At 34.8% G+C, this 17,324-nt stretch overlaps 3 protein-coding genes across 3 annotated transcripts in view; 2 read left to right on the top strand and 1 right to left on the bottom strand.

Moving 5' to 3' along the window:
* LOC104731356 (GPN-loop GTPase 1-like) overlaps positions 1–1,035 on the top strand; it is a gene marked incomplete in the record, with an annotated part of 3,142 nt that extends 2,107 nt beyond the window's left edge. The window contains 1 exon segment of the mRNA XM_010450700.1: positions 617–1,035. Within this exon segment, the coding sequence (XP_010449002.1) occupies positions 617–875 (259 nt within the window).
* LOC104731357 (derlin-2.1) lies at positions 993–2,960 on the bottom strand. Its single transcript, XM_010450701.2, has 6 exons — positions 2,662–2,960; positions 2,321–2,420; positions 1,830–2,044; positions 1,648–1,731; positions 1,505–1,558; positions 993–1,405 (listed from the first exon to the last, which is right to left on the bottom strand). Exons 1-6 carry the CDS (start codon positions 2,758–2,760, stop codon positions 1,223–1,225), a joined length of 735 nt encoding a protein of 244 aa, XP_010449003.1. The 5' UTR covers positions 2,761–2,960; the 3' UTR covers positions 993–1,222.
* Positions 3,238–10,031, top strand: LOC104731355 (abnormal spindle-like microcephaly-associated protein homolog). Its single transcript, XM_010450699.1, has 20 exons — positions 3,238–4,020; positions 4,153–4,621; positions 4,715–4,800; positions 4,900–5,013; positions 5,105–5,293; positions 5,390–5,455; positions 5,647–5,700; positions 5,850–5,975; positions 6,097–6,213; positions 6,419–6,526; positions 6,631–6,757; positions 7,024–7,161; positions 7,400–7,576; positions 7,658–7,938; positions 8,246–8,423; positions 8,511–8,740; positions 8,849–9,038; positions 9,110–9,335; positions 9,425–9,580; positions 9,718–10,031. The coding sequence occupies exons 1-20, from the start codon at positions 3,310–3,312 to the stop codon at positions 9,812–9,814; spliced, it is 3,840 nt and encodes a 1,279-aa protein (XP_010449001.1). The 5' UTR covers positions 3,238–3,309; the 3' UTR covers positions 9,815–10,031.

Below are 17,324 nucleotides of genomic sequence, written 5' to 3'. Positions count from 1 at the left end.
TCAAAACAGTTTTTGATAGGAGGTTTTTGTTGGTTATGTGCTCAGGTAGTGGAAAAACAAGCTTCCTTCATCGTTTGGTCTGCCATACCTTTGATTCAAAGAGCCGTGGCTATGTGGTGAACCTTGATCCTGCTGTTATGTGTCTACCATTTGGTGCCAACATCGATATTAGAGACACTGTCAAGTACAAGGAAGTTATGAAGCAGTACAATTTGGGGCCTAATGGTGGGATTCTCACTTCACTCAACTTGTTTGCTACAAAATTCGACGAGGTAAAAAAGGCCTCCAGAATTAGAGTCCAAATTATGATTCCAGTCTCACTTGATGGTGGTTCTCTCGGTTTTCCTTCTCTTGATTGCTCTGTCTTTGTTTGCTACTTGTTTTAGGTCGTCTCTGTGATTGAGAAACGTGCAGACCAGCTTGATTATGTCCTTGTTGATACTCCTGGTCAGATTGAAATCTTTACATGGTCTGCTTCTGGGGCTATTATCACTGAAGCTTTCGCTGTTGTCACCTATGTTGTTGATACTCCACGTTCCACAAGCCCAATGACTTTTATNTAATTCACCCTCTCTTGTCTGCAAGTTCTGTGCTTATGATTCGAGTTTTACTTCAGGGCTGATCTTGACAAGAGAATGTCGGAGAAGGAGCATTTGGAAGAAGAACGAAAGAAACATGAAATGGAGAAACTAAGAAAGGATATGGAGAGTTCTCAGGGAGGGACTGTGGTTTTAAACACTGGTCTGAAAGACAAAGATGCAGCAGAGAAGATGATGCTAGAAGAGTCTGATGAGGACTTTCAAGTTGAAGATGACAGTGATGATGCCATAGATGAGGATGATGAAGATGAAGAGATGCATCGTTACTACCTATGAATAAAACTCAGAGACATAATCTTTCAGACTTTGTCAATTCGCTTTAACTGGCTTTGTTTGCGTCGTTTCCTTGTTGTCCCAGTTGTGTAGTTGTACAAAACATCCAATGACTAAAACTTATGTAAACTAGAACTTTTTTGAAGGCTTTTTGTATACACAATTTGCGTTCATATGCACAAGGGGGAAAAAGACTTGTATCAGACATGAAAATCAAACAGAAAACTAAGGAAAAATCAGAACCAACACTCTCGTTTCCACATTATCCACAACTACAAAGGTCACTAGAGGATGCCCTTTTAACTACAAAGGTCAAGGTGCGTGTGGCTGATTTTGTAGAAGATGGAATTTCAGTCTTGGTGGATTTCATCAAAAGGCACATGAGCAAACCTCACATCTTCTGGCCGTGCAATCACCACAGGTTCATCGGCGAACAGGGCTTTGAGGAAGGATGGAGTTTTCAAAGGATGCCGAGCCGTCATTCGTGGATACACAAACGCCAAAAAGTAGTATGCATGACCTGCTATCATTCCCTGTAGGTTGGATATAAAGCTTAAGGATGAGGATATACAGAAAGAGAGAGAGAGAGGGATTACAAAATGGTTGAAACTGAATTAGGAGATATTCCGTACCAGAAAATCCCCCCATGCACTTGCACCAACAAGGATAGAGAATCCAAGAAGCACCTGCAATTTCAGAAATTGGTGAAAGAGGCTATTTAGATTATCGATCTTGTTAGGGAACTCTGAGAAGAAAATACGAAAGTCCAACTCACCCATGGTAAATACGCTGCTGTAAAAGTGAAAAGACCAAGGAAACTCATGTGGATGTAAGGATTTTGTTTACTCCATACATAGACCTGCAGAACAGAGGAAAAATGTCAAGATGGTCTTTGAGATGAATATTAAACCAATACTGAATTAGTTTGGAAATCGAAAGATAGAAGTTACCACTTACCATCATGAAAGTCAGCGAATTGCTGAGGAAGATGATTTTGGAGAAGGAGACGGACAAATAAGGTATCATTCCACCAATGAGAACAATACCAGTTAGAACAGTTGCCCCAAATAGGAGCATGTAAAGGAAATCAGCTGTCTTTCCCCTGAAGGAGTTTTCTTCGAGGAGTTTGCAGTATCTAGCAAGAAAGAACATGTGGAACAAAAAGTCCAAATCTGCACAAGATTGACAGAAAAAAGCAAGTCAACTTACAAAGGAAATGAATCCATACAGGGAGCAGCAAAGTCCTAAAGATCTCAAGGTTTTAATTAGAAAGTCAGGGAGCAGTATCAATCGAACAAAGACTCAAAAAACATGTCAACAAGTCGTAGCTAGACCTTATCTATAGCTAGAAACATAACTGTGCCAAAGATAGAAACTGGCAGACACTTCTACGAAGTACAACTCAATTACTAATAATGAATACAACTCAAGAGTTGAAGATAAATTACCCATCTTCCGGAAATAAAGAAAATTCGTAACGAGGCGCCAGAACTGGTATTGCTTCACCACAAGGGTAGGATTAAGGTAGAGATTATAAGGAGATATAATCTGCATAAAATGTTCCACACAACGTTAACAAAAACAAAACCAAAACAAAGAACATAAACCATAACACATCACTCAGCTCCCCAATTCCAATAAAGAACGACCTTTTATTTCAAAACCAAAACAATCCACACATACATAAACCACAAAGATTCAATTTGTTTTTTTCAAAAGCAAAAAACTAATCAGATCAATCAGAGCACAAACTAAAAGGCTTAAATAACGAGCTAGAAAACTTTCAAACCTCGAGGGAACACCCGACGGTGGTGACTACAGCGGCCGTGAGATACGACCGGGTTATAATCGGCATCTGTTTGTACCATTCTTCTACAGCTTGAGCCATTATCCCCTCCTCCTCCTCCCTACCTCTCTCAATCACACTCTATTCGATTTCAATCACCCAGCAATTTAACGACACAAACCAAACGAAACCCAAATCGAATCGGATAGAAGCGTCTACGTTGAAACGAAATCACCTCTCTACGTTAAAGCTTGGAAATTGAATTATCGAAAGCGACTCTCTCGTAAAAGCTTTGCTCTTTAATTTTTTCTTTTCCGAGATGTTTATCTGTTGTGTGACAATAAATCAACGAATAAAACAGCGCGTAGTTTACACGTACCAATCAAAATAAGTTCCTGACGCAAGCGTCTCTACTAAGTTTAATAAACAATCGTGACGTTTCCAAATGTTTAAAACGGCATGACGTTCATATTGATAGACTAAAGTGGCAAGCTTTTCCAATATTATATTATTTTATTTTTATTTTTTATTTGATACCTAGTCGTCGTCTTCTCAAAATTTCAAATTCAGAAACTCAATTTGAGCAACGGACTCTTTCTCTCTCTCTCTCTCAATCTCTCTCTCTAACGAATCTCCGATACTTGTTCACCGATGAGTGAAAATGAACCGCCGTGCGCTTCACCGGTGCGGTCACGTAATCCTCCGCCGTCATCGTCGTTACTAAATGACATATCCAATTTCAAAACGCCGCGGCGTTCTTCCGTTGTGAATTCGGGTTTCAGCAAATCTCCGTATCCGCATTTCTTCACTGCATCTAAGCAAACCCCAAAATCGTCGTCTTCTAACCTCCGCCGCCCTTCCATGGTTCCTTCTAGGTCTAAGGTCGCGGCTTCTTCGAGGCGGCTTAGGGCGTTTGAACTTCAGCAATCGCAGTCTTCACGCAAGGCTGAGTTGACGAAAGAGAAGAGTCTCAGATCTCTTGCGAAATCACTTACTGTTTGGCTCAATTTCTTGTTTGAGAACCCAGAAACTTGCGGTTGCGCTCCGTTCGAAGATGGCTCTGGTGTTGGTAGCCTAGGGAGTTTATGTAAGGGGAAGAGAGATAGTGGCGAGGCTTTAGGTAATGGTAAAGGTGTGGGAGTGGATACAATGTGGCGAAGCCCCAAAAGGCTGAGGAATTTAGGTTGGTGTGGTGAGAAAAGTTCAGAGATTGGCTCTTCCTTGACTGGTTCTAAGTACTCTACCCTGAGGGAATCTTTAAGAGATGTTTGTAGTTTTGATGATTTGAAGCAAAGAATGCAATTTCACTTGAGTTTGGGAAGTTGCAAGGAGATTTTTGATGTCATGACTCGTGTTACCAAGGTAAAATCATTTATAAAGACTGTGTTTTTTTGCTTTGGGTTGTGTTGGACATTGATTTTATAGTGTTTGTTGGCTATTTTTTTGTTGTTGTTTAGGATAGTTAACTTGGTTCATTTTTGTTTCTTGTTTCAGAATATTGATGAAGGGAGGATAAAAATGAAACCACAATGCCCTCTTGTAACTGATTTTGGACTCAAGGAGAAGGCTATCAAGGCACTGATGTGCTATAACCAAGTTTGGCTTCGTTTAGGGTTATATATCATCTTTGGCGGTGATTCCTTTATGTCTGACTGTGAAGTTAAAACAGATCAAGAAATGGCATTCTTGAAGATGGTAATTAATAAGCAGTTCTTTTCCCATGATGGCCTTGCTAGAGCCTATGCCTATAACAAGATGGTTGAGGGTTTATACAGACCAGGGTACTATGAAGCCCTTGGAACCGTGATTTTGAAGAGGATTCTGTTGCTCGTCCTTGTAATTGATAGAGCTAAATCTCAAAGCTGCCTTTCACTCAAGTATGGCATTGATGGAATAGATGGTGGCTCACCCCTCATGTTCTCGGGGAAATCTAGCATAAAGTCTAGCCACCAACTTATATCTGGTATTTTCTTAGATTTTGCTGTTTTGTTTGTCAGTTTTCTTTACTCTCTCGTGTTTGATGCAGCTAATTTTCTATCTTCTGCTTTGAACATAGAATTCTTGTCCTCTGATGTAATGCATGGAGAAGGGAATCTCCTAGCACATCTAGTGATTATAGGGTACAAAATACCTTATCAGCAGGTAATTTTCAGTTAAGAGTCAATGCATATGACATCTCGGTTGCTAAATGCTAAGTGTATGATCTATCACTAACTTCAATAACTGGAATGGATCTTGCAGTCTCCTCTAGTTGAATATGAATTTAAAGTGAGAGAACTGTTTGGTGACCTCCAAGATGGCGTGCGACTCTGCAGAGCCATTCAACTACTTCTTCATGATCCATCTATCCTCATGGTTTGTCTTTAAATTGATTTTTAATTAAGAACTTTCAGTTATGTCTTATTTAGGGAGTGAGTTTTATCGTATGAGGCTTTTGATCCAACAGAAAATGGTAGTTCCGTCCGACAGTCGAAAGAAGAACTTGGCCAATTGTAGAATTGCACTTCAATATCTAAAGGATGCTGGTGTTTCGTTAAAAGACGACGAAGGAATGATGATAACTGAAGAAGATGTTGCAGATGGTGACAGAGAGCTCACTATTTCGCTGCTATGGAACATTTTTGTACATTTGCAGGTGAGTGTCTCTTGTTATTCTTTGCCCAGTTTTTGGTGGATTGCTGCAAGTGTCGTCGGATTTTCATTGATTATGTATACTCTTTGAACTGGACAGCTGCCTCTTCTGATCAATGGGAGACTCTTGACGGAGGAAATCCACAAAGTCCAGGGGATGGAACAGGTAAGTCTAAGGCTCGCTTGATTTCCTTGGTTCTGGTAATTCTATCCAGTTTCTAGCCATTGTTAGTTATTTTGAATTTATATGTAGCTTCAACTAGAAGACTCTCAATCAGATCTATAATGGTGACACTTCTCAAGTTACACTATTTTTCTCTCTCTCTTCAATTAGTTCTCTTTTGGGTTTCTTTTCAGAATGATCAAATTACCATGTCTACTCCTCTGGAAATGCTCTTGAACTGGATCAAGGTAGCTTATTATATCAGCGTATTCGTATTACTTTCCTTACTATGATATTCTTAGTGGGTCTTTTCATTCAACCTGTGGGTGCTTTCTTTCCCTATGTTATATATGTCTAACCATGTACAATACTTGCATGTCTTGCATTCTTCACTCAGTCAATTACCAGGAAGAATGACTTCATGTTAGAAAGCTTTGCATCATTGGTTGATGGAAAGGGGATTTGGTTCTTGCTTGACTACTATTTTCGTCAAGAAGTTTGCTGTCCTTGTTTTCACAAAGAGGTATGAAATGTTCTTAACTCGAAATCCGGTTCAATGCATCGAAGTTTACCTAGGCCATTTCTCTTCACGTATCTTATAATACAAACAATGCTATATTTTCTGAATAAATATTTATATTCAGGATCGTGGTGGTCAAAAAGGCACTCAATCAGTAATGTCCAATACCGATTACCATGATGCAGTTCAAAATTTTATACTGTCGCAAAAGTTGACAGCACTTTTGGGAAGTTTTCCTGAGGTAATAATTTCAGCCTGTGAATGTATAGCTGTTATTCTCAAGTTTCTCCTGAAGAAAAAAAGATTACAAGAGATATGAAAATGTTACAACTTTTCCCTTTGATACTTTTCCACTAGACGTTAGCTTCAGTTAGGCTACCATATTATTTATGTATGGCGTTACAATTGTGCTATCAATTTCCTGACAATAGTTTTTATCTCTATAGGTTCTACAGATTGGTGACCTACTGGAACATAATGCAGTAGTTAGCAACCAAAGTGTGATTATATTGTTGGGTTTCCTATCATCAAAGCTGATCGTCAAGGAGAATTTGGTATTGCTCTATTACCACAAAATGTGGCTTTCGTTGTTTAATTTTCTAGATGGCAGTTAGATTTTATAGTTACATGATATCTTAAAAAACCCTTCTTTTCTCAGGAGCAACTGAACTTTCATAAGTTACTGTGCTCGAGCTGTCAAGCTCAGGAGAAGAGATATTCACGCATCAGTTGCAGCAGCTCTGAAGTACTTAGAATTGAGGAACCGGACATAGAAAATGGAGAAGGTTCCCATTCATCTCTTTCTTACATTTTCAAAAGTATATGATCTTAGAAATGAGGATCTGGACCTGATTATTTTGATGTTTGCAAGTCTATCAGTGGTTTGCAGTCTTTATATCTCATTTTATTATCTTTTTCGTTTCTGATAGCTGTCACCCTAGTTTCTTATAGAGTCTTAAGCTTCTTACAATTGGTTGAATGAAGCAAGTATGCGTGGTGATAACATATATGTATGACTGGAATTGATGTCAAAAGTGTGATGCTATTGTAGATGCTAGTAAAAAGTTCCAGGCAATCAAAGCCTGGTGGCAGGATATGGCCAGCCAAAACCAAAATTCTGTTGGAAAAGCTAGTAGCTATACTCTGCAAGACACCTTGTCTACCAAATGCACTACAGATTCCCAACGAGGTAATTCAAGTTCAATAGATGGCACTTGATTGTATCATTATATTTGATAAGCCTGCTTTCGATATCCATCGCCTTTTTATGATCTAACTCTTGTAGATGGCACTTGATTGTATCATTATATTTGATTTTGTATTTATTTAAATATTTTCTTTTTCTTGGTAGTTGGTAGATAGAGTACTGAATATTGGAATCTACCCATTATTTGATTTCAAGTTTTCAACATACCTCTTTCTTACAGAAATCGCAGTAGTGGTCATACAATCGAATCTTAGGGGACTTCATGCACGCCGAAACTTTAAAAAGAAGATGAGAGCAATCTGCTTCTTACAAGCTGCTGTTCGGACATGGTTGTCACTGAAACATATAACAGTTCTTGAAAAATTCACTGTTGATGAAGTTACATTACATTTATCAGGTAATTATTTGTTTGTGTGAATTCATTTCCATTGACAGATCAAAAAGTTACTCCCTGATGAAAGTTTTTTAATTCCTGCAGAAAGATCAGTCAACTTAGAACCTGTAGCTAGATATGTCAAGTTCATTGTGGAACGAAGTCGCTTCATCAAGTTGAGAAAATCCGTTTCTGTCATTCAAAAAGCTGTAAGGAATCATCAGAGCAACCTTCATCATAAGCTGAAAGCAGCATTACAAATTCAACTAGCTTGGAGGAGCTATAAAGAAAAAGTTCTCTCTTCCATAACCATCCAAGCTTATGTTCGTGGATGGATCACACGCAGAAAGAATTGGACGTACAAGTTTTCTTCCATACTTATTCAAGTAAGTTTATTCAGGTCGTATGATGTTTTGCTTATGGAACTGACCATTATTCAGTTCTCAGTTGATCATTACGTCTAGCTATAGAAAAGTTATAGTTTTTTTGTTACCAGCTGCTTGTCCTAATTTTGTTTCATCATCCAGCTTTCGTTTCCTCTTTGTCTCTTCTTTTTGTCTGCCTTTGATATTTCATTTTCCTGTCTCATTAGCCTTTCTGTTTGATTGAGGTTTCTCTTGATTGAGAATCCGTATCTCTGATTGCTGCTTCAGTGTGTGCTCTACTTTATTAACTTCCTGCATCTAAATGTAGAGATACTGCCGTGGTTGGTTGACGAGAAGGAAGTTTTATCTTCAGAGAGAAGCAACGATATGCATGCAGAGTGCTATCCGAAAATTTAACTGCATGGTGGCATTTTATCGTTACAAGCATGTAGCCACGGAGGTTCAGCGGCTCGTTAGAGGACAAATTGTTCGAAGCAGGCTTCAAGGTGATTAAGCTGATTGCATATATGTTTTCTGGATGGAATTATCCTTTCTTCAATATACTGATGGTTACTCAAATTGAATTATCGCAGGAGCTTCTTCTCTCTATCCAAAAACTGACGAAGGCACTTTAAGAGTTCCACAACAGAGCGTTGGGATGACAAAACTGCTACATTCTGTCATTAAAGTGCAGCGTTGGTGGAGGTTTCTCCATTCACAGAAAATGAGAAGAAAATCAGCAGTCTTAATACAGAGTCATATTCGAGGTCTACTTGCCAGGCGAAGAACTTATGTGGAAAGACATTACATTGTCATGATTCAAGTAAGAAATGGCCAAAGCTAACTTTCATCTAATTTCCTTCACTTTCAGTAAAAATGAGCTTTCTTTTTAGCTAAAATTAACAAGTTCATTTACCCTTGAATCTCTCAGTCACACTGGAGAGGTTATCTCACACGCAAAGCCTCAAAGGCTCAAGTTCTGAATCTGAGAGTAAGAATGCAAACTTCTGCAGCAAACATAGATGACAAGAAACGGTTGATAAACAAGCTTCTTTCTGCGCTTTCGGAACTACTGATCATGAAAAAGGTCCACAACATTCTTCACATTTGTGAAACTTTGGGTGAGTTTTTCAGCTTCATTTGTTTACGTACAGAACCATGTACAACAGACTATAACATGTTTCCTCTACAGATTCGGCAACAAAATACTCTGAAAAATGTTGTGAAGAGCTTGTGGAAGCTGGAGCTATAGACAAGTTGCTAACAATGATCCGGTCTGCAAGCAGAAGCATCCCTGATCAAGAAGTTTCAAAACATGCACTATCAACTTTGAGTCACCTTGCTCGTTATCCACAAATGGCAGATGAGCTAATTGATACAAAAGGATCCATTCAGACAATCTTCTGGGAACTACTCAGGTCTTCATTTTGTACTCAAGATGAAACTCTAATCTTAGAGAGAAGATTTGACATTTTTCTCACGTTTGCACTGTTTATTTCCTTTTCAGAAACAAAGAAGAAGCATATTTCGTTGCATCAGACGTTCTGAAGAAGATGTGCAATAGCCATAAAGGCGTAGAAGCAGTTCGAAAGCTTCCTGCATTGGTAAAACGGTTACACGCCTTAGTTGAGGAGCTAACACGTAAGGCAAACATGGAGAAACGGTTGGTTTTTTTTTTCCTTTCCCGCTTTATTAATTGACGTGAATGTTTACTCTATTATCCTGAAGTTTAGGTTAAACCCAAATAAGAAAGCATGAATCAAACATGCCTTAATTGAAATATATTCTGTGCGATTTCAGGAACGTGAAGGGTCAGACTGATAAAGAAAAGAGTGAGAGAAGATTAAAAGAAGCTACTGAGCTTCTGAAGCTTATTATAAACCAGAAGATGATTTAGTTGGTTTGGTTTCAGACTCGCTTGTGTTTTTGTTGTTTGACTTGCATTGATCAGTGCAATGACACAACTCTTCTCTGTTTAGTTTGAATCTGTAATTACTTTTTTAGCTTTAGACAAGAAACCGTGCTGATCTCAGAACTCTACATGAGAACTTCTTCTTGAGCTTCATTTCGTTTGTCTATATGTCTATTGTAAGAGATTAATGATTCATGTTTTATATGACTTTCACATGAATCGGATTTCCAGAAGATTCATGAAGAAAATGTGATTCCCACTTTACGACATAACAAGAGATTTATTTAATATGAAAAATTAAAAATATTTGGACTTTACACTTACGAGAACGATCCGAAAGCTATAGATTTGGTTTAACAATATGAACAGAGTATCACAATTGTGACACTTCGAGATATGCGAGCTTGTGGTCCGTTCTGATCAACCATAAGGGTAATAGCTGTCAAGAAGTGGAACTCCCACATCCAAACCATCTGCTTTATTGAAGAGACATACATAGCAGCACTTCTCCAGATTTTTCAAATTATATTTAATAAAAAACAATCTTATATACTTTCAATGTTTTAGAATAGATAATTTTTTAAGTTTTTCACATAAATTATGAAAATATTTAATGTTTAGCAATAAATCAATTATTATTCATAAAAACATATTCTCATAATTATTAACCAATAGTAATTCAGAAAAATTTTAAATTCTCAATTAATAAATTTTGAAATTTATAATTTTCTACCATTAATTGATAAAAATATATCAATGTTTGTGATATAAAAAAAAATTCTAAGAAAAAACCATCTACAGTAGAACCTCTATAAATTAATACTCGGTAAATTAATAATCTCTATAAGTTAATAAATTTCTTCGGTCTCAAGTTGGGACTAGTGTAATTTTGGACACTATTCGATAATATAATAAGATAATATTTTTTTTGAAGATCCTTTGTAAATATATGGTCCCATCAATAATATAAATTAATAATTATATAAAATTATATAAATATATGTATATATCTACACATTAATCTTTATTAGAGTTCATTTTTAATATTTTTACTTTATAAAAATATTTGAGTGCTATTTTCAAAACATGATAATTGTTATTTTTATTGTACTGATTTTATAAAAATATTAGTTATAAAGATTAAATCTTATTTTTAATTTTCTTTTACCAAATTAGGAAAGTCTCTCTCTAAATTAATAATTATTAATTTATCGAGAAATTAAAACCTATATAAATTAATAGATTTTCATGGTCCCAACATTATTAATTTATAGAGATTTTACTGTATAGTGATACAGAGGGATTAATAATGTAAGATTTCCAATATCATGGTTTGAAAAGTGACAAATGGCATTTTATTCTTTTGACATGTTGCACAAAATATGTTTGATGAAGTAATGTTACTTACATGAATCCAGATCTAAAAATGGCATTCATCAATATAAGTGTAAGGCGATATATGATTAGTTGTCTCAATCATATGAAAAAGATATTAATTGTTTTTAAATAAGTGAAATGATACATGTTTAAAGATTAGAAATAATGGTGATTAATATCTATTTTGCTAGATTATGAAATTAAAGAAGATAGTTTAGTACATTTGGATACTTATCTCCATAATATTTTTTAAGCAATTGGAAAACATAACACTTAAAAGAGTGTAATGCAATAAGAAATACTAGAAAATCATTTACCGATAAAAAAAAAAGAAATGTTACACCTAGAATCATATTCCCTTTGTTCCTTGTTATTCAAATTTATAAGAAAAAAATTTGCTTTATAAAAAAATGCAAATACTTATAGTTTAGAGTCATAAATCATAAAAAATATTGCATTTATAATCAATTTTTAATATGTGAAAGACTGAAAGCCTAAAAGTATAATAAAACTAATTAGAAACAAATCGTATATTAATAAACTATGTGCCCTTCCTATATTTTCGTTGATTTCCACCTAATGTTTTGAAACATATATCTTTTTAAAAGGACACTGATGCTGCCTAACGAAAAACTCTGCTTTGTGTAGGTTATGCAATACTCTTACTTTAACCTTAATCCAGAAACCTTGCAGATTTCAGGAAATGACATGATAAATTCTTCAGCATCATTCATTGTCTATCTCTATCATTGTCACAGAGATTGTCACAGTTTTTTTAAGTAAAAAATGATGTAGTATGTAATTTTTTATATTAAAATAGAGAGTACATTGAACAAATAGTTATTCCACAAAAATCTTAGATGCGTCAAGTTATATCCCGGAGTGGAGTCTAGTTCAAGAAGAAAGAAGTGCTAACAGGGGAGCTTTTGCTATAGCTCGAAGTGTTACATCGATTAATCGTTCTCAATCATATACGTAGCTAGTGGCTACCCTTTTTTGTAAATTAATAGATTTCATGGTCCCAACATTATTAATTTATAGAGATTTTACTCTATAGTGATAGTGATACAGAGGGAGTAATAATGTAAGATTTCCAATATCATGGTTTGAAAAGTGACAAATGGCATTTTATTCTTTTGACATGTTGCACAAAATATGTTTGATGAAGTAATGTTACTTACATGAATCCAGATCTGAAAATGGCATTCATCAATATAAGTGTAAGGTGATATATGATTAGTTGTCTCAATCATATGAAAAAGATATTAATTGTTTTTAAATAAGTGAAATGATACATGTTTAAAGATTAGAAATAATGGTGATTAATATCTATTTTGTTATTGGAGAGGTGATTTCTAAATCCATATGGAATTGTAAATTCTATAAATCAAAACACATGGATTTTAAAATAACATGTTTTATCCTTAGATTTGAATCCTTCTATTTTACACTTTCAAATCCATTCAAATCCATTCAAATCCATTCAAATCCATTTAAAATATAATATGGATTTTGAAATCCAAAAACAAATCATTAAATGAATAACATGGGATTTTAACAAGTATTTGTAAATCATAGAACCAATAACACATCATTTTGATACGTATTTTAAAATCAATGACTGAATAATACATGACTTTTGTCTGGATTTCCAAATCCATTAAAATCATAGAACCAATAACCCCCAAATTCATTAAAATCATAGAACCAATAACCCCCTAGTTATTTCAACTTGGATTGTGCTACCACTAGTTAGTTTGGGTTGAAATCAATATTTTTATATTTATTTTTTGTTGCATAACATATAATATATATATATATATATAAACATATAGTAATTATACATTTCAATTCTTTATGAATAATAAGTAGAAATTGAAAGCTATTAAAACATGTAGAGAATCACTCATTTAAACACTATTAATATCTTTTTCATATGATTGAGACAACTAATCATATATCACCTTATACTTATATTGATATGAATGTCATTTTCATATGTGGATTCATGTAAGTAACATTGTTTCATCAAACATATTTTGTGCAAACATGTCAAAAGATTAAAGCACCATTTGTCAGTTTTCGGAACATGATATTGGAAATCTTACTTTATTGCTTCCTATGTATCACAATAGATTGTTTTCTTAGAATTTTTTCTTGTATCACAAACATTGATTTTCTGTATTTTTTTATTAATTAATGGTAGAAAATTGTAAAATTTTAAGAATTATTAATTGAGTATTTAAAATTTTGATAACTACTATTGGTTAATAATTATGAAAATATGTTTTTATATCATATATTTATTTATAAACATTAAATGTTTTTCTTAATTTATGTGAAAATCTTTAAAAAATTATATATTCTAAATACAAAAGGGAGTATTATTACACAGAAACATGTCTAAACTAAGAATGCAATATTGATAATATAAAAAATATTATTATCACATAAACATGTTCTTGCGTTTGTCTCTTCAACATATTGAGCATCAATAAAGGACCACCGCATACCACTATTTATATGGATTCCAAGATTTAGAAGAGATGGAGACATGTTGCGTTATTTGAACCATTTTGGAAACATAATGTTTTTTAATTTGGTTAGGTAGACGAAAAAACAAAATATATATATATATATATATATATATATTTTACCGTAAACTAGCTAGTAAACTTCATGGCAATATTTATGATTCAAAACGTAATGCGCCAATATTAGTATACATATATATATATATATACCACAATCCCAAGATATATACACATCGTCTAAAGAGACATGCTCGATCGGTATTCGAATCTAATAGATTCGTGATTTATATGAATGATGAGTAGGTTTTGACCTCAGTGCTTTGATAGATTCAGGAATGATGTGTAGGCTTTTTATCTTAACTAATTTGGTCTTACACAACTCTTTATTGCTTTGATCTCATCGTTCTTTTCTTTTACGTGAAAAGGATTGGATGGATTGAAACTGGTATACATATATAGAGACTGTCCTTGAAATTCAAGACTTTAGTTATTATGGTACTTTACACAATTGGTTGGTTTCTCTAGATTGTGCTTGCAAACGCAAATAGCTTTGCAACATGGACTGCTTAACTAACTATTGTGAAAAGTGGATTATTTTGTTTATGATTCTGCTTTTGATATGTTGACTCGATGAGTTATTGGAATATGTTTTTATATGTTTATATATTGTGTTTGATTTCCAAATGTATGGAAGTCAAAGTTTTATTAGATATGGCTGGAATCGGTTATCAAGTTTCACATATTGAAGATTCATTAGCTCCACCTCCTCTTGGACCAGAGTTAGCAAGTGGAAAATGGAGAGTTCCTGTCATAGGTTTGTAAAGGTTTGAGGTAATGCTAAACAATTGCTACTTCTTGTTATATGCATGCATGTGTAATGCCAAATTGCCGATAGTCTTTAAACTTGTTTATCTCATATTGTATCCCTCCGAGATCTTGTTCTAAATATGTATCAGATTTTGGCCACATGCTCGTTACATCTTTGTTGGCTTTTACCATATTCAACCTTAAAGGATCAACTGTTTTGAACTCTAAACTGCACTTTTTGTAACTGCAATCCATTTATCTAATATTGAGTACCTTAAGCTGATTTTATATATTTTTTTTATTTTTTTTTTATTAGCTACACAAGATATGCCTGGACGGGAACATAAAGCCGAAGACCAACTTTCATGGTTCTAGTAAATCTGGTAAGGTAATAAAATCACAACACATTTTCTGAACTTCTCCTTTTAAGCGAGATATCTGGGCTCAAGTGTTTGACAAGGCACTCTGTTTGTTTCTTCTCCATTAGGTAAAGCTGACTTCTTTTATCATCTATTGCTTCTCTTCCAGCTTCTTAATGCTCTACTTCATCTCCTGGCCTTCTCAGCTTGCGTTGCTACGTAGCATTGATAAACTCAAAACAGGGGATGGCTTTTGCTCAGAGGACACTTAAGTAATAAACGTATGATGCTAGAATATTATTGGTTGTACGTAATATGTTGTTGCTGCTTAATGAGCATGCTATAGGTGTTTGTTTTGCTTCCTAGCTAGCTTACTTTCGATGTTCAGTTGGATATCTAGATAGTTACAAGGGTTTTCTTTTTATACATGTGATTCGTTGGACTTTGGAATTGGGTTTTGGGTATTCATTGCTTCCAATTACATTAAACTGGTTGTAACTTCTCTGCCTCCCACTTGTTGTAGATATCCTCCCGCGGAGATTGTATCTCTTTAATATTTCAATATTCCGTAAAATGTAAATGAATCATCTTTGTTTGTTTGCAATGTTCTTTATTAACTATAATTTATAGTATTTATATTTGTATTTTCAATAAATATACGTTTCAATGTTAGATCTTTGAGTCAGCTTTAACCGACGTTAAAAAGGTTAAAACTGATTGCTGATATTTTGGACGCCAAACTTAATTAACGTCAATTTTTGGAATGAAGCCAAAATTATTTTGCATCAGGCCATGACAAGTCGATGATTAATTAAACCGACGCAAAGTTTTTAAAGTCATTCGTAATATATATAACCGACGTTAGGCCTACATTACACGTCAAAAGCCTTTTATTTAATTTGTAGTGGGAAGTGAAGTCCGAACGACATAAAACTAGTAAGCTTTTAAACTCTTACAAATACTTGAGAACAGTGGGTTAACTGTGTATATACATACATCATATAGCTAGGTCTCTATACGTACTGTCTACAACTTGCAGAAAAAACCGTGCATGCATATGCATGGGTTTCAATCCTATAGATAAAAGTACTCCATTTTCTTTCTCCTGTATAAATATCACTCACTTATGAGATAGTGATCCCGTATAAACCAAAAGTAAGAGGAATTGATGATGAGTATAAAAATAAAATTTGCACAAGTACTAGATAAACAAAAGGAGTTTATAATAAGACACACCTCGAGCCAGAGAAGAGAACTCATAGAGTTTGAATTAAAATTGCCAATATAGCCGTAATGCTGTTTAAAACACTTTAATACTTTATACATTTTAGAAACATCATTACGTAATATTTGGTTTCTTCTTTGGGTAAAAGGGAAAAAAAAAATTACTCTAAACGCAAGCTATAATAATAGATATAAATTGCTTATTCAGTGGTGGTTAAGGTATAAAAACCATTGGGAGCTCCTCTGATAAAATATTTGATTGGTCTAATCAAAAGTCCATGTTTAGAATCACTGGCAATTGAAATTTCCGGTTAAAAGAAACGGTACAAATTTCCGGTTTAGTGAAATTATCGATATCATAAAGGGCAAACGTTGTGTATATTATGAATTAACGGGTTAAGAATATGAGAATCGCTACGAATTGAATATGAAAAACTTGCAATATACAAATTGGTTTTGATTAGGGTACGGGCCAAGCTTTGGGACCGACCGGCACGACAATTTCGGTTAAGATACGAGTGGCGGATTGGTTAGTCCCGGTTTTGCTTAGTCTCAATTCAAAAACAATAACATTTCCATTTATTTAATTTATTTTTGTTTTTGTCTTTTTGTCTCGTTACCCGATGCTCGCTTTTATATAAGCCCCTCCAGTCCCATGCTAAAAGATCTCTGCTTGTGCGACATTGCTCTGAGTAAGTAGTAATTGCTGCAAATTTCTCTGCGATTGAATCAAAAAGTGCTCATCATCTTCAGGGGACCTTCATATCAATGGCGATCGAACACTCTGCTCAGTCTGGGATTTCGGATTTTCCCGCCAAGGAAACACCGACGAATCAGGAACCGCAACAGCCGACGAACGAGACTCGGAACGAAGTCTTTCACAAGACGAAGACAATTCAGTTTGGTGGACGGGAGAGGCGTATCCTTATGCAGGAATCTAATGGACCATGTCCTCTCTTAACGCTCTGTACGGTGCTTTTCTCCCTTTCGCCCTTCTCGTCGTTACTCGTTAGGGTTTAGATGATAGGAATTGGAATTTGGATCTTAGTTAGGTTTTTGGTGGTTGGTACTGGAACGATGATCGTTCTTAGGTTTTCATCGTAATCTGGATTCCTCTCGTTTTCATTGTCGAGTTATGTTGTAACAGGTAACGTTCTAATTTTGAGGGATGAGATAAGTTTGCACGATTCTGAA

The sequence above is a fragment of the Camelina sativa genome, chromosome 12 (assembly GCF_000633955.1).
Source record: "Camelina sativa cultivar DH55 chromosome 12, Cs, whole genome shotgun sequence".
In the NCBI taxonomy this organism is placed as follows: Eukaryota; Viridiplantae; Streptophyta; class Magnoliopsida; order Brassicales; family Brassicaceae; genus Camelina; species Camelina sativa.
The sequence above is the reverse complement of the archived record's forward strand: the minus strand, read 5'-3'. Positions and strand labels throughout refer to the sequence as shown.